The following is a 24,385-nucleotide window of genomic DNA, read 5'->3' as shown; positions in this document are numbered from 1 at the left end:
GTCCGGGCTATAGATGCCTACGTTCACAGAGCTGCCCTGTGGCGTAAATCTGAGCAACTATTTGTTTGTTTTGGGTCACTCAAGAGAGGATGCCCTGCATCTAAGCAGGTTATGAGTAAATGGATAGTCGAGGCTGTTTCATTGGCTTATGAAGCGGCCGGACAGCCTTCACCTATGGCTGTGCGGGCCCATTCTACTCGGAGTATGGCGGCCTCTATGGCCTTAATTTCGGGAGTTTCCCTTCTTGACGTGTGTAATGCGGCTGGATGGTCCTCTCCGCATACATTTGTCAGGTTTTATGACCTTGACCTCTCCACTCCTGGGGCGAGGTTGCTTGCTACTTAGTGTGCGCAGGACCTCACACAGAACGGGCATTTGTCACTATGGCGTAGTGGGTATAGGGTTCCCACCGCGTCTCAAACGCAGCTCGAGTTCCCTTGAAAGGGAACGTCTCAGGTTACGTATGTAACCCTGGTTCCCTGATAGGGAACGAGACGCTGCGTTTGCATGCCATACTTCCTGCATGCCCTGATCGACTTGCTTCAGGTTTTTCAGAAGCTATCGCGGTCTGATTTCAGGGTTGCTTTATAGTTTCCTGGTCTATGAAGTCACCTATGTCGTAGCGGGCTTCCATTGGACTGATTTTACACGTGCTACACGACTTAATCACGCAGAGCGTTCCCACCGCGTCTCAATCGCAGCGTCTCGTTCCCTATCACGGAACCAGGGTTACATACGTAACCTGAGACCTTTTCACTCCTGTCCACTTGCTAGCGAGTGCGCTCTTGCTGACTAAGAATGGCTTTTTGGAGTTACGTGACATTGTTTACAAGCTGTTTTACAGTCTGTTTTATTGACGTCTTTCTGCATATGAGAGCGATTACATGAGAGACATCATATGGATTTCGGTAAGTTGGACTGTATCTTCCAACGTATTTTCTGATGTTCATTTTCGTATGTTCTGATGATGCTTGAACTGAGGCACTAGTGATCTTTTGTGCCAAAATGCCTTTATTGTTTGAATTTTGTGATAAAATGGACAGAATTTGAAAGCTGAGACTTTTTTCATATCAAAAGTAACAAAGCACAAAACTTATTGCGATATATTGGACACATTATTCCAATATATCGCAATAAGAGACTGAACAGAGTCTCTTATTGCCCACAGAATAAGACCCACAGAAGGCCCACAGTGACCCACAGAACAGAGACTGTGGGTCACTTTTCAGGTTTCATCATGAATATGATGAAACCTGAAAAGTGACCCACAGTCTCTGTTCAACTTTCTCTTCATAAATAAATGAATGCACAATCTAGCCTGCTTGTTCTGTAAGTTCGAGAATAAGAATGAAAAAAAAAACTCAGACCCTATTACATGGCTTAATATCATTAAAATATGAAAATTAAAATGACGGGAAAATTGACGATCTTGTCCATTAAAATGATGGACAATGCGGAAGTCTAACGTGACCTCTGCTCAGGAGACAGGAAGTGAAGCTAACATTGGAATCACACATAACTTCCTGTATGGCAAGCTGTTTTAGCTTAAATTTTACCCAGCCTTACTCGTCGTAATTGCATTTTCACTAGTAACAATTCAATCAGAGAGCTCTACAATTCAATTCTTACTAGTAAAAATTAATTTGTAGAGCTCTCTAATTGGAGTTGTTACAAGTAAGAATTGAATTAGAGAGCTCTGCAATTGCAATTCTTACTAGTAATAATTTAATTAGAGAGCTCTTTAATTGTATTTTTACTAGTAAGAATTGAATAAGAGAGCTCTCTAATTGTAATTGCTATTAGTAAGAATTGCATTAAAGAGCTCTCTAATTGAATTAAAGAGCTCTGCAATTGCATTCTTACTAGTAAGAACTGAATTAGAAAGCTATCTAAATCAGTTTTTACTAGTAATAATTGCATTAAAAGCTCTCTAAATGTAATTCGTACTAGTAAAAACTGATTTAGAGAGCTCTCTAATTCAATTCTTACTAGTAAGAATGCAATTGCAGAGCTCTGTAATTGAATTAAAGAGCTCTCCAATTACATTCTTACAAGTAAGAATCGAATTAGATAGCTCTCTAATTGTAATTGCTACTAGTAAGAATTGAATTGTAAAGCTCTCTAATTAAATTCTTACTAGTAAAAATGCAATTACGACGAGTAAGGCTGGGTACTGGGTACAATTTAAGCTAAAACGGCTTGCCATATTCCTGCCTCGGAATGCATCTTCCGAAAGCAGCAGTTTACAGCTTTGTAACGCAGCCTAGTAAACCTGAAAACCTTGATTAGCTTGTTGAAAGTGGATCTTGAGTGGATCCCCTATTCCAGCTGTGTATATATCATAAATACTTCAAATAAATCATAAAAAAAAAATAATGAGAAAAAATAGGTCATTTTGGCAAAGTATTAACAACAAAAATCTATATTTTTTAATAAAACAAAATCTTAAGAAAAAAACCCTCACTGAATTCAGTTTGAAGTAATGTTTAATTAATTGAGAAGTAAATCAAAAACTACATGCCATTGTTTTAATTTCCTTTGTTTATATTTAAACTAATATGTTACTGTGTAAATGAACGCATACCTGTAGCACATTCATTTTTCTATCAAGTATTTCAAGTATAGTGAAGTATTTCATTAGTATTGGTTTGGGCTACTGAAATGTTGGTATCGTGACCACCACTAGGCTATATTTAACATCTGGACAGTTTTGAGCTTGATGCTATATTGGGATTTGTGTTGATCACAAACTTCAAGATCAAGTGTCTGTATTTTATTGTTAAGCTAATGCACTGCTTTTCTAGAGACTGTCAGAACACAAGACATGTTTTTTTAAAAGATGTATTCAACCTGTTCGACTGGATAATTCCACCAATTATCACAATTGATTCTGCATAAATTCCCAAGGGGTTAACCTCGGGAGAAAAGAGACTGGATGGAGAAATAAAAGGTAGATGCAAACAAGAAATGAACCTGTGATAAACAAAAAACTAATCTTCAATCAAGTTTCAGTTACACTGCTACTTTTTGAGGAAAAAATATTTACATGAAAAGCTACAATATTGTGAAAACAGCCGAGCGACTGCCACACTACTGAGAAACGTAGCAGCACTAATGTGGCATAAACTTATGTTGTTTTGTATGTTTGTTGTTTTTTTGAAAATGAAACTTCTTTTCAAAGCTGAACTGAAAGTGAACTCAAGCATAAGTCTGAGCTGCACCACTCACAGCGCTCTCGATGCTCCGGGCCGTTTCACCGAACAGCTCTGACTTGGGGTCCTCCATCTCAGGCGTGTAGAAGACCTCCTGACCCTCTACCTTATCCAGGTGCAGGATGCCATTGAAACGCATGGTGGCTGTGGGACAAGGCAGGGAAGCACATACGGTTACATAAAAGACACTTCAATGAAACGCACAGTTCCAGTCCACTCTCAGCTACACACACTTGTGGTTGGTGCAATGCCAGTCTGTAAGTTAGTGATGGAGCCTTTGTGGGGTTAGTCGTGGAGGTCATCGAGTGGGGAAAGAGAGGTTTGTTTGCAGTGGAGGTGGAGGTATAGAAAAGTATGTGAGAGTATGGATGATAGGTACAAAGAGAAGGGCTTAGAAGGGAGGATGGACTGGAGTTTACCAGACCGAGACTCTTCCCAAAAGCTGGCATGGAGGACTGAGTGGAGAGAGATCGGTTAGACAGCAGCACTTACATACATGGCACAATATATCACAATTATTAGGTTAAAAGACACTTTCATAAGCCCCGACTGGGGTCGGGGTCATCATTAAACATTCCTTTCAGGTTATTGCGGACCTTTCTCATTGACACTAATAAGCAGAAAGAGTGAGAGAGGATCAGAGGCCCGGTTTTACATGACGGAGGGAAATAAATAATGACTAAACGACTGAAGGAGAGCAGGAAGCGGGTATGGTGCTGGGTTCTGTGCAGCATGTAATCAGCTGAACAAATTGCCCAAATCAATCATGCCGGCCAGGCTCCAGCTTGGCTGGGATTGGGATAAGCAGTTGTATGATTATCGTGAAAGATAGCCGTAATTGTCTTCTAATCCCAGGCACAGGTGACTGACAGAAGCTGGTTAAAACTGCATGATAAGGGTCTTTTTGCACAGACATACATCACATCTTATCTGATGGGACTTTCAAAAAGGAGCAAATGGGGGAGATTTGAATGTGAAGAGAGATGGAGGGAAACTGCCATCGGATTTTAAATCGGAAACATCTGAGGACAGGAATTTCCCACGGAGCGCAAAGACGTGGAGCAATCAGGCTTTAGATGTGGATTTAAATTAAAGTCCTAAATTCCCCACCACAATATGGCTATGGTTCATCATTTCCAGCATGTACTCATCGTGCCTAGCACGTGTCCTTATCTTTGGTTACAAAGCGTCCAGATGGCTTACTATTGTACAATGAGCTATAGAATTTTAATTTACACTAGATATGCAAATTCATTCTTAACTAACATTTGAACTTTTATGCAGAGGGGTGGGGAAGAGGCATCTAAGCCCCCTAGTTTAAATCATAGGCTTGGAATTGCTCCATACAGGACCACAGAGAATTATAAGATTAGCATGATTCTAGTAGAAAAAGAATTGAGTATAATTTAAGTACTGGAAAACTAGATTGATTTATTTCAACATGATGTAATCAATCATAACTTAGTTAAACAGGTAGGTTTTCACTAGGGAGGAGTAATTCCCCTCGCAACATTGGGAAACAAACCTCTCTTACATTGCGTTCAGGCTGCAGGGAGTAGACTACACTGTTTGCTGTTCTCAGCTTTCAGTGAAACACCTTGATATGAGGGGGAGTTCGCCTTCACTTAGTGCTTGAGAGACATGGGGAGAGCTCGAGCTGACAGCAAAGACTGAACGCAATGGACATTAGTGCCCTCGCTCCTGGCCGCTGTGACACATCGCCAATAAACGGTGGGGAGTTACGAGACCCAGCTGACGGATATGAGAAGAGACGTGAGCACTTGACCTAGTGTTCCCATACAGAGAACACAAAACATCTGCCTGCTTCTGGCTGCCTGTCGCGTATTGATTAGTCTCTATTGTGTGTAATTTCTGCTCTTATAAAACAGATGGGGCTGGTGCGTGAAAAAGGTTTGCTGGTATATTGACGCATCTGGTCTGATGCCAGTCAGAATACATTTTGTAGAATTGGTTTATCCATTTGCTACGGCTACAGACACAGAACCTGCTCCCCTGCATCTTGAATACTCAGGGTCCAAAATGAACTGTTTATATACACTACTGTTTAAAGGTTTGGGGTTGGAATGATTTTTTCTTAAGAAAGTAAATAATACTTTTATTCAGTTTGGACACATTGAATTGATCAAAAATGACTTAAAGTTACAAAATGTTTCTATTTCAAATAAATGCTGTTCTTTTGAAGTTTATATTCATTAAAGAATAAAGCAGCACAACTGTTTTCAACATTGATAATAATAATAGCATATTACAATAATTTCTGAAGGATCATGTGACACTGAATTCAGCTTTACCATAATAGGAATGAATTACAGTTTAAAATATATGAAAGTAGAAATCTCTTAATATTATTTTCCAATGTTACATTTTTAATGGCTGATCCTTCATATATACATACAATTGAATTTCAACCATGTATTATAAAAATTCCTGGTGAGTAACGGACAATTTTTACTTGCATTTGGTGCATGGTAAGTGCTAACTTTGGACCCTGGGCACACAAAATCAACATACATATGAAACGATAATACATGCTCATAAAATGTAGTTTCCCCTGTCATTACCAACTCCTCCTCACCATCCTCTCAGTCTTTCACGATAAAAAGAATATCGCTTAGTCATAGAGATGGTGACAGTTAAAAAACGAACACGTGCTATTATCTGTAGTATAAAATAGCCGTCACTTGGTAGAGAGTGATTGGCGGGAACTTACAGGGGCAGTTTGTGCCCTCAGAGCTGATGGCGGCTGTCTTCCCATCGGGACAGCAGCCAAAAGGTGTGTTTTCACAGGAGGATCGCTCCTCGGCTGTGGGAAGAGTGGTAGTTGCTAGTGTTGTACCTGAAGAGAGAGATGAAGACGTCACACAAGCAGATTTATAGAATTTGATTGTCCTAGTTTAAATTGATATCTCTGTTTGTATGATTGCAAAAACAATTAACATGTCAAGTTGAGGAGAAGGAAAATTATGGTGTAAATAATTACAGAGGCAGACGACTCTATGGTTGACTCTTTGATTTGCAGTAAACACTCTGTGAGTAGGTGCAAAAGTGACTTTTATATCTTTCTTGATGTATTCCTACTTTTTAGATGCTCATTATGCATACACTAACAATAGCTTGTTAAAATTGTCTTGGCTATGGAGCCAGCCTCACACCTACAAGTATATACACTGAAGATTAGGACTGTGGGTTAATATCTCCTGCTTGCTAAACAAGCCATAAAGCTGTCAGATGTTCAAGGGCTGTGTGAGTATGAGAGAGGCAGCGTGTGAACGAGATAGTGAGTGGTGGAAAATGACTTTTGGCATGGAGCTGGAAAGCATCCCCGGATGTCGTTTCATTGCATCTGTAGGCAAATTTATTAGCCGCTACCCCCGAGATGCACACTGGCCACCATACTGCTTCAGCCTTACAGGCTATTGGTTCACTGGGAGGCAGAAAGTCTCAACAGATGCCACCCACTTCTATGTCAGACAGACTTCATGTGTCCTGCGTCAAAGTGCGCTCTGGTCCAACAGTGACAAGAGAATAAATCTGAGGCCCTGCTGCTCTCTCTTATACTAGTTCAGGCAGTTAAACAGTGCATGTAGGGCTAGCATTAACATTAACTGGATTCTGGGAGAAAGCAGGAATAGCTGGTCTACTTTATGTACTATGGTGGTGAAGGGCACAAAAACAAGGGAAGGGACTGAAGAATTTTTCACTTGTATGTCAACCAAGACACTATAATTAAAAGCAACTCTAAGTTTAGTGGCTTTTGGAGCCCATGACTGTTAGTTTTCTATGCTACTGTGCTGAATTGTTGACCAACTGAACAGATCCACATTTAGAAGTAGGATAAAAGCAATGACTTCTAAATGGGTGTTTACAAATTTCGGTCTAAAAATGCTCTTTAGAATTACAACTTCCCCTATGGTATTACAAATTCCTACTTGCTAATGCAGCTAAGGATTATTTGAGACTTTGACTGTGTTAACATCATACCATTGTAATGTGTTGAGCCTCCAATGTACAATCTGTGTTCTTGGGGTCTTTAAATGTACAGTCTATGTGCTTCAGTTCTGTTTCTGACCAATACAGACTATGCAAGAACAGTTTAGACAGAAAGAAACAAGCATTGCATCGACTGCAGTCCAAATTACCTTTAAAAGAGGCTTACTTATAAGGTTAGTGCACGTTAAAAACTGAAGCCAGACATTTTGGTGAATTATTCACCGAAGTGATTCCAAATGATATTGCTCACTTAGCAGTTGGATGTCAGGTGTCAAAACCTCTCAAATAATGGCCGCTGAGATAATGGGCAATGTTAAATTGATATGCCATTACAATTCGAAAAGAGGTCATCTCACACACAAGGTCAGTCCACATACAAAGGAGAATTTCATCATCTCTTGTCATCTGTTCTTGACAATTATGCCTAAACCTCTTATGACTGAAAGATTATGGTGAATGCATTACCAAGTGGCTCTTCTCCGCTCTCCTCCATTCCGCTCACCATCTCGTCGTCCCCACTGGGCTCTCCACTGCCCGACTCCTCAAAGTAAGGGCTGGAGTCCTCGGGTGGGGATGAGGTGCGGAGTGGTTTGTAGGGTGTGGTGGGGCGGTGGGTGGTGAAAGGTAAATTTTCTGCCTCAACCACCCTCGGTGGAGGCAGTGCATTCACCACGAAGCTGTCCAGATCCTTAAGAATGGTGGCGGTGGTGTGGCCATGGCGCTGTTTGGTGATCTTGACGTGAGCGGTGGGAGGGGTGGTGCGGTGGGTGGTTGGGAAGGGGGTGGGTTTGGCCGTCAGCTCAATGGATTCTGGGAGAAAGCAGGAATGGAATGATGGGTAAGCATAGATGGAAATGTTTCTGTAAGCCTTTTTTTCCTCACCTTTAAAATCTACCTACACACTCCCACCCATTCCCTCTTTGCCATTAAAACAACAACAAAAAAAGCTTCAGCATGGTCTCAGCAGGGGATCCTTTTCCGGAGCAATGCTTTGTATGTCTCACAGATTCATATCAAAATCAGATGCATGGAAACACCAGGAATAAACCCACTCCTGCCCACAAAAAGCATCATGTTTCAATCATATCACTTAAGCTCCATTACACCCCAACACCTGAACACTGCAAGGAGCCTTTTTTGTAGTCAGACAACAAGGGCTTAGCCTTAAAAGGATTATTTCACCCAAAAATGAACATTTAGTCATTTACTCGCACCTCATGTTGAATGACAAAAATGACTTTCTTTCTTTTGTAGAACAAAAAGGAGAGATTTTAAATGAATATCCTTGTTGCTCTTTTCCATGCATTTACAATGACTACAGCTTTCAAGCTTGACAAATGGCACAAAAGCACCATAAAATAGTCTAAATGACTAATATATTCCTAGTCAGTGAAATTGGATTAATCACAAATGAAAAATTCAGAACGGTTCTTTAAATTGAATCAACAAAATTTAGAAAAGATCTGGCAAAAAAAAAAAGATTAATTCTAGTATTATAAACTAATGAGGAGAGCTAGAGTAGACTGTCAAGATTTTCAGTGAATAATGACTTGAAAGAGAGATAGTTCAGCCAAAACTAAAACTCTGTCATCATTTACTCACCCATATGTTTTTCCAAACCTGTAAAGAAAATGATCTGTGGAAACATTGGTTTTATCACCAATTAAATATTCTGGATTATATTAGACATTGCTCAAACTATCTTCCTTTATGTTCCACAGAAGAAAGAAAATCATACAGTTTTGCAATAACATTAGGGTAAGTTTCTACACATAAACTATGATATGGCCTTGATATTCTTCAAACCTTAGAGAACCTTCATTTTTGGATGCACTATCCCTTTAAATTACCCACAAAACTAATGAACTGCACATGTAAAATAACCAGGTTGCTGCACTGCATCTTTTTGATGTGATTCTTTGAGGTTTTTAAAAACTAGGTTTTCTGCAAGCTCAAACCGATCATTACACAGACTCTTGACCAGAAGTGTTTATATACTACTGGGTTTGAGACTGCAGAATACGGTTGATCTGTGAGAGAGTGTGCTTGTGAGAGAGTGCCTGTAGATATGAATTATATATACATATTCAGATGTTGCCCTCCTGTAGGGAGGCTTTAATCACAGACAGCCAGAGCCTCTAGTGATGAATGATTGATATAAATAGGGCAGAAAAGCAGGGTTTAGCTGCAGCTTCAAAGGAACCCCTCACTTCATGAAGGCATCCGTCGACGGTCCAACCACTGCAGCCTTGTCAACACGCTCGCAAATCTCTCCACTGCAGCAGCTGATTTCAAACTTAAAGACATTACCAATGCAAGATCCTTCATCAAAGATGCATATTTAAAGATTACGAAGACAATAATAACTGTAGTGTGGACGAATCGAGACAGATTTCGCCACAATAGGGACCTAGGGATCCACTCGCCCAATCATCCGTGGCTTTGAGCTCAACTTTAACGGATCCCCTGTGTACAGGCTAACCGTGCTTGGTCGGGAACCTGATAACACGCTAGCACAGCCTCTTAATTACATGCTAATCATCTCACATTTGAACAGCAAGTAGCTGACGAGGTGTGAAATACGATACCTTACAGAAATACTAGTTCTATCAGACCGGCTGTCACTGCCTGGGCGAGAGGGAGCGAGTGTGTAGATACACTAGCTTTGTGCGGGAGAGCACTGATGCTATCGGCGTTTGTCACGGCATCCGTTTTCTTATTTCGACTCGGCTGCACCTGTCATTCAGGAGCTCAGCGTAGCGTTAGCTCAGAGAGATCAGGGGTGTGGGATTTGAGTCGCCCGCCCCAGCTTTGGGTTTTGTGACACAAATACATACGCTGAAAGAGAGCAACTGCCAAAGGGAGCAGTCAACTCGCCTTAATCAAGTTTAACGCTCCGTTTGGTTTTCAGAGAGGCAGGGTGAACAATTAGGAGACGCAAAAATCATTGTCATCTTCAGTTGGCATAGCCGTATACTTACTCTTGAAAGGCTGTTATTAAGATGGCTTTCTGTCTTTTCACACAACGTGTGTTTTGGGCGAAAATTGAAAGAGGCAAAGAGAGAAGAGAGAAAGGCAGAGAAACTAAGAAATGAAAGGGGTAAAGGTGAAACAAGTTAAGCTCTATCAACAATGTATTTAATGCCATCAAATACCACAGTAAATAATTTTGACTCATCCTTCAGTTAGTAAAAGCAAGTATAACTCTTGTCTTGTCTATGACCTGACAATGATTCCAGCCTCAAGTCTGTCCACACTGACAGCAGAAAAATCACGTGACACAACACCACGACCAATAAATACATTGTTAAACTACTGTTTGTAGAGCAGATTTTCTGACCAATGAGATTTAACGAGGGGTGGGGCTAACCAATACAAAATATCAAATCAGGGTAAATCACAGTAATTTACGCTAATGCTCATGCCAGCTTTTGATTAAAACAGATAAATTATTACATACAAAATGTGATTTTAAACGTTCTTATAGCAGTGGTACTACTGTTGTAGTAGGCGGATAAACTCCAGGTTATACGACATAATTCCTGTGGGAGGATTTTTCACTATGTAAATAGTACCTTGCAGAGTTTACCGCCTTTACATGGTAATGAGAAAAGTTGAAAAATTGGATGTAGCTTTACCCAATACCCTGACAAGGTTGGTAAGTACTTTTTATCTCAGCAGACCTTTCAAAACTGTGTATTTTAATGTCAGTCTTGTTGTAATGCCTTGCCCCATGGATTTCCATTTTAAGTTTATTTTTACACACTGAGGGATGGTTTGAAATTCTTTTCTGTGTTATGACAGAGAGATAAACTGGTTTTGAACCCGGAAAATGTTGTTTAGAACAAAAACGATAACCAAAACTAACATCTCCGTCGAGAGCCACCCGTCCCATATGCTAATGTGTAGGCTGCCAGTTTGCAGCAAATGTACAGGTGATGACACCATATGTGAGCGCAGGGAACTGCCAAGACATGGACTCTTGATGAGCCAAAAGTTTCTCAGCCATTCCAGACCCTGAACACCCTACGTCATGTACCAAGATGTGCCACTGATTGGCTCATCTGCTACCTGCTATGGCAACATTAGGAGTAACTCACTCCGTGTGGTGTTTCATAGCACCGTTTGTCATCAAGAAGAGTTGATGATGGGTGAGAGTCAAAGAGATCAGTGGGAGAAATATAGAGAGAAAGGCAGGCTTTCGGCTAATTCACATCCAGTCACACGTGAAATGAGCTTGTGATCTAACCCCTTCACTATAGGGCTGCAGAGCAGTCTGCAGCTCGAGCCTGTTTTACCCCACAAGTCGGAGAAGAAATTATTAAATAGCGCTGCTGTTGCCAGTTCCGCCCTAGGCTGGTGAAGATCCAACCTAAGCCCACTCTTTACTTCCTCCCAGATTCCTGAATACACACAGAATAGCAGCTGGATTCTTGTCATACAGGCAGGTAACGCCAAAAAACAGAGCAAGACAGAGAGGTGCTCTGGTTAATGACTACAGGGATCATGGTTCAATCGTGATCTCTAAATATCAGTTTGTTGTGTGTTGTGTCATAAGCAGGCCCAGATGTAATCTGAAAGCATAATCAAATAACTATTCATTCAAGCTCAATTGCTGTTGAACAAGAACTGATTAGATGGTGAAAATTACTGGTTGACCGATATGTTTTTTAATGAATATAATAATGATAAAAAATGTACTCAAAATGAAGTACTCATTCGTTATCATTAGCCAATAAACTTGCACAAATTCAAATTCAAATGACAATGCAAATACGTAAGTGCATAGATTTGTAAACTTTGAATTTGTAAGCTTATGTAAAATTAATATTTTTATTAAAAATAATACAATTCAAATGATAGTAAATCAGTGCAAAAAAAAATTGCCATATACTGCCTCATCATATTTGGCCATATACTGGCCAAATATGAATTAGCTTGTCTGATTTATTGGTCAATAACTAGTGACAAATGAGTGTTACATGCCAGATTTGAGAGAGTTTTTCTACAATAATCTCTAAACAAAATAGCTATAGCTATTTGGAGAATTGGTTAATATTACCAAATAACCTTAGTGAGATTAGCAGAAAAGGAAGGACATTTCAGAGGTAGAGTAATTGCAAATTGTGATTAAAAATAATAAAGGAATTTTTTCCCTCTGAAATAACATGCACTAATGACTTATTCACAAAAACAACAATGCGCATTACAAAAGTAAATGGGGTTGAAAATGATTTTATGTTGAAGGCAAGGAATGAACGATGTTCTGAAATTTTGAATGAGTTGACAGAGAATCCATATGGACCTGGTTATAGCTATGAGAAACAATGGAACATATAGTCGTGTTAGATCAAGCTGCAGCAGTTGACAATGAAACAATCTCTTATTTGGCATTAACAGGTCTGACAGAGTGGCTGCATGGGCTGCTGTTGAAAATGTCTGGCACCTGCCATTGGCCCTGATCCAAGAATCGGCAGCTGGCAGTGTCCACCATGAGCCATGCCCATCTCGGAGCAGCTCTATGTGGAGGAACGTCTTCTGACGTGAGCTGGCATAGTGCTTCTTACATACAGCCGACATAAAAGTCTTAACCTTGGCCTTCTACCAGGTCCCTGTGCCCACGCGTGTACAGAGCAACCGATCAACGATTTAAGAGACATGGAGAGATGCCTTACTCTGTACACAGCTTGCTCTACCCAAAGCAGGCCTCCCAATACATCAGCAGCCGGATTGCAGGTGCTTCGCTCAGACTGTGCAGTTAACTCCCCCTAATCCACACAGGGGCGATGCAAATCAAACAGCTCAAATGTCGCCCAGTTCCAGAGGATTCAAAGTCTCCAGCCTGAAGCCAAGCAGCACGGCTCTATCTGCAGGGGAGCATCTGTCAGGAAGCTTTCCTGTCCCCTTGAACATCCACCATCCACATCACCCCCCCATACCCACCCCACACACACCTGCAGACTTAGTGACCCCCTTCATACCTATGGATATTTATATATATTCTACTGGAAAATAGACCATGACAATGATTAAAGAAATTATTTTTCTTCTCAGTAAAAGGAATCATGGGGTATCTAACTGACTTTGTGAGCCACTGACCTTCTTAATTTATCATTCATACTTTCTTTGACGTGTATGCAATAATGCAAAAAATAGACAACAAAATTGAGTACAAGAGGCTAATCTCACCTTTGCACTGGCCTAAATGCTGCACAGTGATCTCCTTATCTTGTCGGCACGCAATGGTCTTCAGCTGGCACCGGTCTGCATAGGTGACTCCATCAGAACCACATACCTGTCCACAAACATGTCCATGTCCATTATTAGGGAAGAAATCTTCATCATTAGAGAAGTTGTAGAGTTTAATCTGTGACCTATGCCACCTCACCTTGGTCTTATTCTTCTCGTCACAATCTGGCGATGGGCACTCACAATGAGCCTGTCCGTTCACCTCCACACATGATGCCCCAAAGAGGCACACAAGCTCATTACAGGACTTGGGTGCCTGAGGTCCTGTGGAATAGTTTGGCCTCTGATTAACACATAACCTATATTTAATACTAAAAAAAAGGGATCTTTTGAACTTTTAAGGGTACAAAAACCAAACTGGGGTCTTTAAGCAGTTCAGCATCCCAAAACACAATATATTCTGGACATTTCAGTGTGGGCTTCTTGTTAATCCACTTCTGATACAAACCCTACGACCTCCACCACAGAAATTCATCAGAAAGATGGACTTGCATCAGTAGCAGAGCTGGGACCTTCCCTGCCACAGAAGTCTACTCTTTACTCTGACATCAGAGCGCTGGGCTCCACCGCCTGGCCTGCAGCATTGACTGGATTCCTCTTCTGCACTTTCATGTGGCAGCTTTTATCTGGCAGGAACGCTGCATGAGCACTGCTATGCTGGGATTGTTGAGTTCATTAAGCTCTTCACTTCCTGTCAATAGCTGATGGTGACTCCAATTACTCACCAAGCCAACATAGGGGGTCACATCAGGATAGAATTTATCTGTCACCCCTGTTGCGCATTTGAAGATTCAACTTTGAACCGATTTCAACTTTTCAATGATTTAATCTGATTATACCATATAGTCGAATGTAGGACAAAGAAAACATATAGTTTTAGTCCTTTGCTACTTATTCCAGAATATTTAGTATTAAGTGGAGCATTATTTGGAAATTATTTTATTTTTATTTTTTTACAACTTTTATTGTATGTGATAGTGTAGCCTCAGCTGTAGATACTAAAATAAGATATTAAAATAAAATGATTGAATGTTATGACCATTAACCAATAAATGCTCAATAATATAATTCTATAAAATAATATTGTGTCATATTTTAAAATGGATATTTATTTTCATATTCGCTAAATATTATGATTTGATAAATATTTGATTAGCTACATATTGTATTATCACGATAAATATAATCATCCAAAATTGCCTTCTGTGCAGTATATATATATATATATATATATATAATAAAGCACCAATTTAGTACGATAATCAATTTGGTACAGACATTTTGTTAATACCTCAGATGGTACCTGATCTGATGCATACTGCCGGATTCGAACCCACGTCCCATTGAGAACTTTCCAAAATGCAATGGTTCCAACATGACACTGAAAGCCTTTTTTGTCAGAGCACTTTTAGGCTATTAATTAACCAGCGCCGCCATTTTTGTTATTTCTACTTGTACCCAAAATTGTGAAAAACAGACCTAATTATAATTCCTAAAATGATAACCTAGCTGCATCCGAAGTGCAATAGTGGAGAGATTATCTGAGGTTTGTGCTAATTTAAATCCCGGCGTTACCTTTGTCACAGCCGTTGACTCCCATCTTGCTGCCGTCGGGGCACACGTTGCATTTCATGCCCTTAACTCCGGGCTTACATGAGCACAGCCCTGACATCTGCTCACAGTCGTCACGAACCGAGCCCACTCCATCACAGTTACACGCTGAGAGAGAGAGAGAGAGAGAGAGAGAGAGAGAGAGAGAGAGAGAGAGAGAGAGAGGGCTGTCAGCCTTATCTGCTTGAACAGTTTTGATTAGATGCCTTGTCTCTTTCTCTTCAATTTCACTCTGACAAAAACATCCACACATCCACCAAATGCATAGAGGCAATCTGAAGCTGCTCCAATCTGTGACCCCACAGCTTCAGCAGAGCGCTTGCTCTGTGTCAATGACCGTAGTCTGGTGGAGTTCAAAGCAGGGTGAAGAAACCCTGGGGTGAGAGCGAACGTGGCTACAGAATGTGCTAATGCTCCGAGGACCCCTGGGACAGAGCACAAACTGTTTCAGTCATCCTTGTTTTTCTATCCTCGGCTTTGTAGCGCTGTACAAACACACATATACGTGCGTAAGAGCGTTATTGGTCTGTAGGCAGAACTTATAGGTCAAGCCACGTTGCACTCTCACAAGGTTCCCATTACCAGCGGTGGCTCGGAGGCTTAACTCGAAATGCTTGTTTTGACAGAAATCGCATTTGAGGCCGGAAGGATACCGCACGTTAAACGAATAGGTTGTCACTTTGGATTTTGGATTAGAAAGGAACATTTAACACATTTAACAGAAAATTCCCTGAAAGCAAATCTCCAGGAAAGGGAGAAGAGAGGGGCGCTTACGTGTGCAGCCGCTCATGTTCTCTGTAACGATGCCTCGGAAGTTCCAGAATCCAGGCTCGCAGCGGTCGCACTTGAGTCCCCCGACGCCGGGTTTACAGGAGCACTGGCCGGTGGAGGGGTCACAGGTGCCTCCGTATGAGCCGTAATGATTACACTGACACACACCTAAAGAAGAAGTGCTTTTTAGAGGGACGCAATCTATAACTTGACAAACAGACAGGATGCGACAAAAGAAATTGCATGCAACACAATCACAAACATATCAAATGTTTAATACACAGTGGAAGAGAGATTTTGGACTAATGAGATTAGTCTGTGGGCGGGGACTATTAGTCTGTTATTGGCTATAATATGAAAGTAATTGGTTGGAATTGAGCAGAATAACTAATATTGGTGCATCCCAAGCCCTCCCAACTCTATCCACTCACTTTTTGGATGAAGAAACAATTATTTTTTAATCTTTATTATTAAGAATTTTATCCTTATAGTTTAAAATAATTTAATTTTGATTGGCCATACTGTGAAGATGAAGAAAAAAATTGCCATATAAAATGTCCGGATCAACCGGTTGCATTGGCAGTGGATAAAGGGAACAAACACATCATTTCTAATATAGCTATAGTGCACACTCTTTTGCTTCAGCAACTGTTGGACAAACGTTACATCATATAATTAATATTCATGAGCCTATAACATGCCCTCTCCCAACTTTATATCACTCCTACGCTGCAACGTTTGATGGTTTTTCACATTGCGTCTTGTCAGGATACGGTGTTTCAGACTTCTACAAACACAAGGCATGTAGGGCATACTTTCAATGGCCCTATTAATATGAATACGTGAACAAGAATATGAGTGTGAATATATTTATGTTAATTTAAAAATAACATTGATGTGTTTCAACAAACACTACTGTTCAAAAGTTTGTGATCAGTACAATTGTTTAATGCTTTTGAAAGCAGTATATTATGCTCATCAATGTTTTATTTCTTTGATAAAAAATACATTAAACACAGCAATTGTAAAAAAAAAATACTATTACAATTTAAATTAACAGTTCATGACAGTTATACATACTAGGACACCCAGCCAGTCCAACACCCAGGGCAGAGATCTTGTTGTCTTGACAACATCCATAAACAGTTTCGCTACAGTGCTGGGAGGAAACGAGATCTGGAGGAGCTGATATAACATCTAGAGAGAAGATACAGTGCAAACAGGGGTGGGTGGGGGAGAGAGACATATTGAGATCCACAGCGTTCTTAAGACAAATTAAACTAAACAATCCAAGCTGAAATGCAATTTAGTACAACACAATAAGAATCGCTTAAGGAGCAGGGGTGGAAGAGCCTGCAACTGGCTGCCAGATAACAATTCTATTTACAATTCCTGACACCAATTCAAAATCAGGAAAAAATGATGCTATTACCAGCCGTGAAAACAAACAATAGACCTCTCGTCGAATGTCTGGTGGGTGACATTTGACACATTCTCAGGGGCCTGTTGTCTCCATTTGTTCTCGTCTCAGATAGTGCCGTTTACACCTACGCCGTACTGTGTCAAACAAAGATTTATGGACTCTGCATTTATGGACACAAATGCACAGTAGTGCAAATCAGGACGCGCTGATGTCAGTCCACTCTCGCTTTAACCTAATTACACTATTCCAGTGTTCACTGCTCACATACGGGGGAAGTTTGTTGCGGTGTTTAAACATAACGCTGTGCCAGAGGCAGATGGCAGGTGCCTATTTGTCTTATCTGTGTTGTCATTTCTTCTCTCAGTCTCTCCACACTTGTTCTTTTCAAGCGCTTCTTCTCTAGGCCATTGAGCTGAATGGCTGTGAGGTGGCAGGTTTGTGGTTTCAAGTACAGGACTGGGCTGTAGTAAATCAGGAAGCTGTCGGCGTGAGCATACATGTCCTGGGGTATATAGTGATGTGTCACTGTGCCATTCATAGCATTTTGTGGCTTCAGATATGGGTTTTGTCCACACCTCATTAAACTTCTCCTCTCCACACTGAGTCCATTATGACAAAGGTGCTTTTAATTTGATCCTTTCTTCTCGTCTCACTGCAATTCTTCACCATCCTCCCTCTACACTGGATTGTTCTACAACCCAATCCTTCCTGAAACAACAAGGTGCATCTACAAAAGAAAGATCCGCTAAGCTTATTTTTTTTATTAAAATCAACAAACTATGAGAACCAATTTTTTACAAAAAAATTCAATGTTTGTTTTTCCACACTAAACTGAAATCACCACGCTACATTATATTGAAATGGAGAATATTTTTCATATATTTGCATGCTTCTGATGGCGATTTAACCCATTTAATTAGTTTATATTAGATAAATCCTTGTCTCGGAACTTACAACTATGAGGGTGTTAAAACATGATTCATTTCCGTGAATCTTAAATGACTCAATGGTTTGTGTTTGTACCTATGGTGGTTCTTCAGAAAAAAATTAAAGCACATTAATATTGAAATATATATCAAACAAAGCAAAAAGTATAAATATTTTACATTTAAATTTTTGTAGCTTTATTGCCCAGCTCAGCTCAGTCTTTTATTTCCTCTGAGCGTCACTATTAGCCAAGCATCCTCTGATCTTCACTGCAAGGAGACTCAGAGCAAGGTTGTCTAGAGGTCACCGAAACCTAATTTCCAATTAGCAAAAAGCATCAAGGTGCTTTGGAGACCCTTCAGCTCTCAAAGGCACGGATCAGAAAATGGGGGAGGAGAGACGGCAGCGTGCATTTCAAACGCAAGGCCCAATGATCTGAGCTCAGCCAATGGGAAGCAGATGCCAAAAGCTCCTCACACCGGTTGAAAGTTCTCCAAAAGGATTTATTTTCCACGGCCACTGAAGGAGCATGACTGATCTGGCTAGAGTGCCTGTGAGGCTCTGAAGCAGAAATCCCTGAGTTTGAGAAAACCATAGATAAAGAATGAGGGTGCAGCGAGTCAGAGAGAGCGAAGAGAGAAAAGCACGTGCATGTGTGCGCGCAAGTGGAGTCAAGCTCTGCTTGAAGCCTGAGGGAATCTCACAACGCTCTGATCACAGAGCCATGCTCTTTCCTTCAAAGTGCTAGATGCTCAGGTCTGGACTACACAAGCCTCCTAAGCTCAAAGAAATGCTGCATTCTGCTGCACTGACTCTATAACAACCATCCTGTCAGAATTCCTTGAGTGTTATTCTTCAGATCCCGAGGAAAGCATAAATATTAGAGGAAAAGAAAGGTGGTCTCTCACCTGGACAGGGGCCTTGACTCTGGAGCAGCAGGTCCATTTGCTTCTCGCACCTGGATTTCTTCAGCTCACAATCGCTGGTGTACGTGTTCCCATCTGAGCCACACACCTGCAAATGTTCACGAAGAGGTTAACGTGGCACGATTAATGGATTCAACTAGATTTAGCACACGTTTTAACAAGTCAAATGCTTGGGCAATGTATGGGTGGCACTCTCTTCGATTGCTTGTCAATTGTGAATGGACATACCATGATGCGAGGCACAGTTTGACAGGTGTAGTCACATATGCAGCGCTCATCCTCCGTGTCTTCATCCCACCATCCGCCATATCGTTTACAACGATCCTGCTCGCAGGTCTCAGATCCGGAGCCTGAGCCTCCTGATCCGCAGTCTGTTGGAACACACACATAGGCTACGGTCACACTGTCAATTTTTGGGATTGACAACTGCATTTACTTACAGGTGCAAGTCTTGAAATGTCCTAGCCTAGAAAACTAGACGCACCCTAGCAGCAGCAAAAATTATTTTGCAGAAAGGGTGGTCTAGCAACTCTCCATAGACTTTTAGGATGGAAAAACCAAACTCTGGTCAGGCCAATCACATCGTGTATAGAGTTGGTGGGCGGGCTTAACATAATGACGACAGAGTTGTGACGGTTCCGCGCATAGTTCCGCGTGATTTCCCTGCTACTTGAAAACAAAGAAGATGCTGCTGGCGAACAGCGGTCTTTCAAATCGGCTTTGGGCGCGACTCTGGTTGACTTGGAGTTAAGAGAACGTCACTTAAGTCATTCTTAAAAAAGGAAGATGTGTTCGGAGTTTTGACGACCGGATACGGCAAAAGTTTAATATATCAACTAGCTCCGCTGGTGGAAAAACGCATTGGACTCACTCAGCCGTTCGTTGTTCGTTGCTCTGGTTGGTTGTAGCGCTGTCCTATTGCGTGCAGAGGGAATTTGAAAGACAACCGTTTATCCCGCCCCTTGGATTGAGGTATGCTAATTGTGAGTTCCCAGACCTAACATCTTGATAGGTCTGGCTTGCCAGGCTAGAAATGTCCTGTTCAAACAGAAACTTACGAGAATACTGTCTATATGACCGTGCAACGGGAGTCAAGCCCGTATTCTCTTACAAGTCCCCATGTCTACAGGGACCAAAGTAATATAAAAGATGGTGAGATCTGTAAAACTGAAAAGTCGTATCACTTTTGATATGATGAGTCCAAATCTCCATTAACCTTCAACAGCTTTTATACCTGTGTGGAGAGCGGATCATTTGAGTCGTGCGAAGAACACAAAATTGACGGGAACAGCCCCGGTGTAGAACAGTGATGTGATCTAAACCCTTCAGATGACACAGCTTATTTCTCTGTCAAAGTTACAAAAACCACTAATTAAATCCCGCAACACAAGGTAGACACGCTGTATGACATGATAGAAAACTAGTCAATTCACAAAGTGCGGGTTTTCCAAGAATGCGGTTGTGAGTCCTGAAGATGTACTGGTGTGAGTTTGGTTATAAAAGTAGTTTGTCACTCCCGCAAATACCTTTATTAATTATTTATCAGACCTGCTAATGATTACATTTTGCAATGTAATTTATTATCAGTCTTTTAAAAAATTAACTTTAGTAGTTATTTTTAACTATTGTCGTTACATGATGGCAAAAGTAATCTAAAAGTAAATTATATGGTACCGACACATTGTGCTTCCTTACAAACATCCATACACAGCTATTTTCTTCATAAGAACCACGAGGGAGTTCCCCAAAATGTAGCTTTGTCCACACAAAGATCAACAACGCACACACAACCTTAATTTACTCTGTATAAAAGAACTAATAAAATTACTAACACTGATTTCAGAGAGATAAACAAGCAATCTCACAAGATACCTGGGATCTGAGCATAATAGCGGGAAAAGTGCTTTAGAAGTCACATAGAGCAAAGACAAATAAGACACGCAGACACTGGGGACCTCATGCAAACACATATTTTCATATCAGTATGCCACACATTGTCTTCTAATAAAATAAAAAAAATATTTCCAGGTACTCAAGCTTCTTATTTTAACTTTGGCTGCCAAGAATGAATGGACAGTGCATGGCAAAGTATTTAGACATTCAGCTCATATGGAGCAGCAAATATTGAGATTTTCTTCACGTTGGAGTGAAGATTGAAGCAAAGGCACTGCTGGAAGTACAAGATAATGACCAGCTATGGAATTACCCTGCAACTAACGAAATAAATTAAATGAGACACCAGTGTGCCACCAGCGAAGTGTCCCTCACATTTCGATTAGAAGTGAAATAACTGACAATCTGTTATCTAGCACAGGAAATCAATGTGAACAGGTGTTTCACGGCCATCATGCGTGGCGTCAGTGATCACACTACATTATACTGGGTGCAATTAGCCTCGGTGTTAGTTCAGGGTTCGTTTCTCTGTATGAAACCCCAATGGATAAATCTCGAGTCTCTCCAGGATCCAAACTTTGGGGATAACTGTGAGGAAATCGTCAGGGTTTTTCTTCAGATGAGTCGCCTCATTAAACACACTCTTATCTAGCCTATTTAATTAGAAATAAAGTTCATTAGTCAACAAAGCTGACTTGCTGGCGATATAAAGCTCTGTTTTGCAGAGCAGCTCTAATAAAAGAGTGTATTTTAGTTAAACTTGCTTCAGTTTCCGACTGCGTGTTTGAGGCAAAAAACTTTTAGGATTTTTCAAGAAAAGCCTAAAAATTATTAATAAAAATATATGATGAATATAATATATTTGTATTTAACAAGTGTCTGGTACAATAATGTGATGTCTTTGATTTGGCTTCATTTGGAGGCTTTTCTCATTTGGAGGCTTTTTACTCTTATATACAATTATTTGTGATTAATAAGTCGGTATATCATTTGCATAAGGCAAACATAAAATCTGCATGTACATCGATTTGATTAATGTGGAAAAAGCAGATGCTTGTGGAAGCTCTTTCCCACGTCTCCATTGCGAGTTAAACATGCTCTTTTCTTCACACGCAAAGCTGGGTAGGGCAACCCCGTGCGCCCTGATGGGAAAATCGATTGTGTATAGGTGGAAAAGCCACTTAGAATAAAACATCTCCTTAAACGGATTATGGAGCTGGTCACAGTAAAGACTAGGGGTTGGCCAGCACTGATACGTCTTATCAAAAATTCACACTGACAGCCTTGCAAGGTCGATACTCGTGGAGGCCATTCAATTCATTAGCCTCATCCTGGAAACAATGAAAGCACTCAAGCCTGAAACCCTGGCCACTGTGAAACAGAGAGCAAACACGCTCACTGTGTAGACATCAGGTTTCTGCTTCAGAGCATTAGCGATCCGACACTGTGATGAAGAGATTCAGTATTTTGCTTAATGTGAGCTGAGCTGAATTTACGCCTTAGGGCAAAGTCCTGTTAAGATCAGCCAAGACACTCCAAGAGGAAAGAATACAGCATTTGACTATGATTATTACAATCTTACTCTTTTTTTTTTTACCACCTATTGCCTATTATCATGGCACAGCAAACAGTGCAAATCGTTACAAGTTGCCTGAAGCAGAGGGGAAGACACAAGGTCTGTTTTACATTACACGTACTTACACTTAATAATGTTATTAATAATAACAATATAATTACTATTATTTCCATATATTCTATATGAATATATTTTAAAATGTAATTTAACCCTGTGATGACAAAGCGTAGTTTTCAAGCTTTGAAATCATTCTAATATGCTGATTTCATGCACAACTCATTCCACGCCAGCGTTTTTGAAAGAAGTTGCCAGCCAGCGCCAGATTTTTTGACCATTTTCTCAAAAGCTTCATGCCACCCAGAATATTTGGTTGTATGAATATCTGAACATGCAATATATCAACAAAAAAAAAGAAGAAAAAAAAAAAGAACAGACCTCTGCTTTAAAACTAAAACTGTTTTATTCTATCAACATTTTAATGCGAGTAAGTTTCATAAAAAAAGCAACATTTTGAGAAAAATCACATTTTTGTCAAAGACTAAATGTGGATCAAATTCAGAAGGGTTATCAAAACATAGAAGAAGTAGATCAAGTCCATTAACCGCCCTAAAGCTTCACAGTCTTATAGCTTGTCCTGGGTAGACATATCATTCAGTAACATTAGGCGGTTTTGATTTATATGCTAGTTCTGTCAGGACCACTATTGTCAAATATGATTGCCAATTCATACAGTTAGGATTGGTGGTATGGTTCTGTTCTGGGAATGAACACCCTGTGCATCCATGCAGCCTAGCATGTATAAGAGCAGGGAGAGCAGCAACAATACAATAATAACCCCCCCCCCCCCCCCCCTTTAGGGTAAACAGAACAGAACCAACATGAATGTATTGCAGATATCATTAATTCAAGATTTTAAAGTAGAATTTATTCTAATTCAAGAGGAATCAGAACGCCATACTGACTGACGAGAGGCTAATATATGTATACAGTGATAGGCTTTGTATTCCTATGGGTAAACGTGGATCAGCTGAGTGTCAGCTGATGCGAGCTTGACTAACGTGACCTGCCAGAACTGACGCTATGCTTAATTTAATGTTATGTTATGTATCCATCTGTTTACACATGCTTTCGCTTGTTTGATCAGAAGATTCAGAACTCTTTCAGAAGATAATGTACTATATAACATTGAAAACACGGAAAGCCAGAAAATTTGAGAAGCTGCTCTCTGCAGAGTAAATGGGTGGAGCTTACATGTAGCTCCAGTAAGGAGGAGTGAATGTAATTTGGGCCTAATGGGTGGAGCAAGAATATCCAACCACACCCTAATTCTACCCAAACCCTACCCACAACTCTATCCCTCCACCCCATAGGAGCTCCAGAGAGGAGGAGCTGGTCATCAGTGAGTACCACTTGGAAAATTCTGTCAATGGCGGGAAAGCGCTGTCTCATAAATTACAGAAGATTCAGTCAATGGCGATGAAAGAGTTAATATTTTGGTGGAATGGATAGAAAGTTCAAAAGAAAATAATTTAATTGAAATCAAAACGTCACTTTTAATCAGTTTAATGCATCCTTGCTGATTTCTTTTTTTTTAAGAAAATAAATCAAACAACAGTAGTTTGCATCATTGTTATATTGCTTCATTATTGGTAATAAAAAACTTTTCATAAATAGTTTTAAAACAAATTTTTGAAGTGTTTTTCAAGTCAAGAACAGTAAAAAAAAAAAAAAGAAGCTCAGAGCTAAAATAAAATCTTCTCGCAGCTGCGTTTCTGATACACAGCAC

At 40.4% G+C, this 24,385-nt stretch overlaps 1 protein-coding gene across 4 annotated transcripts in view; it reads right to left on the bottom strand.

The window, feature by feature from the left end:
- The window catches only part of agrn (agrin), a 268,524-nt gene that overhangs the window by 53,718 nt on the left and 190,421 nt on the right, over positions 1-24,385 (bottom strand). For all 4 annotated transcript variants that reach the window (XM_077217905.1, XM_077217906.1, XM_077217908.1 and 1 more), the window contains 10 exons: positions 19,359-19,501; positions 19,113-19,218; positions 16,935-17,051; positions 15,858-16,022; positions 15,048-15,191; positions 13,612-13,736; positions 13,413-13,518; positions 7,689-8,033; positions 5,944-6,069; positions 3,229-3,356 (listed from right to left, as the gene is read on the bottom strand). In XM_077217905.1, the coding sequence (XP_077074020.1) occupies positions 3,229-3,356; positions 5,944-6,069; positions 7,689-8,033; positions 13,413-13,518; positions 13,612-13,736; positions 15,048-15,191; positions 15,858-16,022; positions 16,935-17,051; positions 19,113-19,218; positions 19,359-19,501 (1,505 nt within the window). The remainder of the gene's footprint in view (positions 1-3,228; positions 3,357-5,943; positions 6,070-7,688; positions 8,034-13,412; positions 13,519-13,611; positions 13,737-15,047; positions 15,192-15,857; positions 16,023-16,934; positions 17,052-19,112; positions 19,219-19,358; positions 19,502-24,385) is intronic.

Source organism: Siphateles boraxobius, unplaced genomic scaffold (assembly GCF_051911475.1).
Source record: "Siphateles boraxobius isolate OS27281-9 unplaced genomic scaffold, OSU_SipBor_1 77, whole genome shotgun sequence".
Lineage (NCBI taxonomy): Eukaryota > Metazoa > Chordata > Actinopteri > Cypriniformes > Leuciscidae > Siphateles > Siphateles boraxobius.
This window is presented reverse-complemented; position numbering and strand designations above follow the sequence as displayed.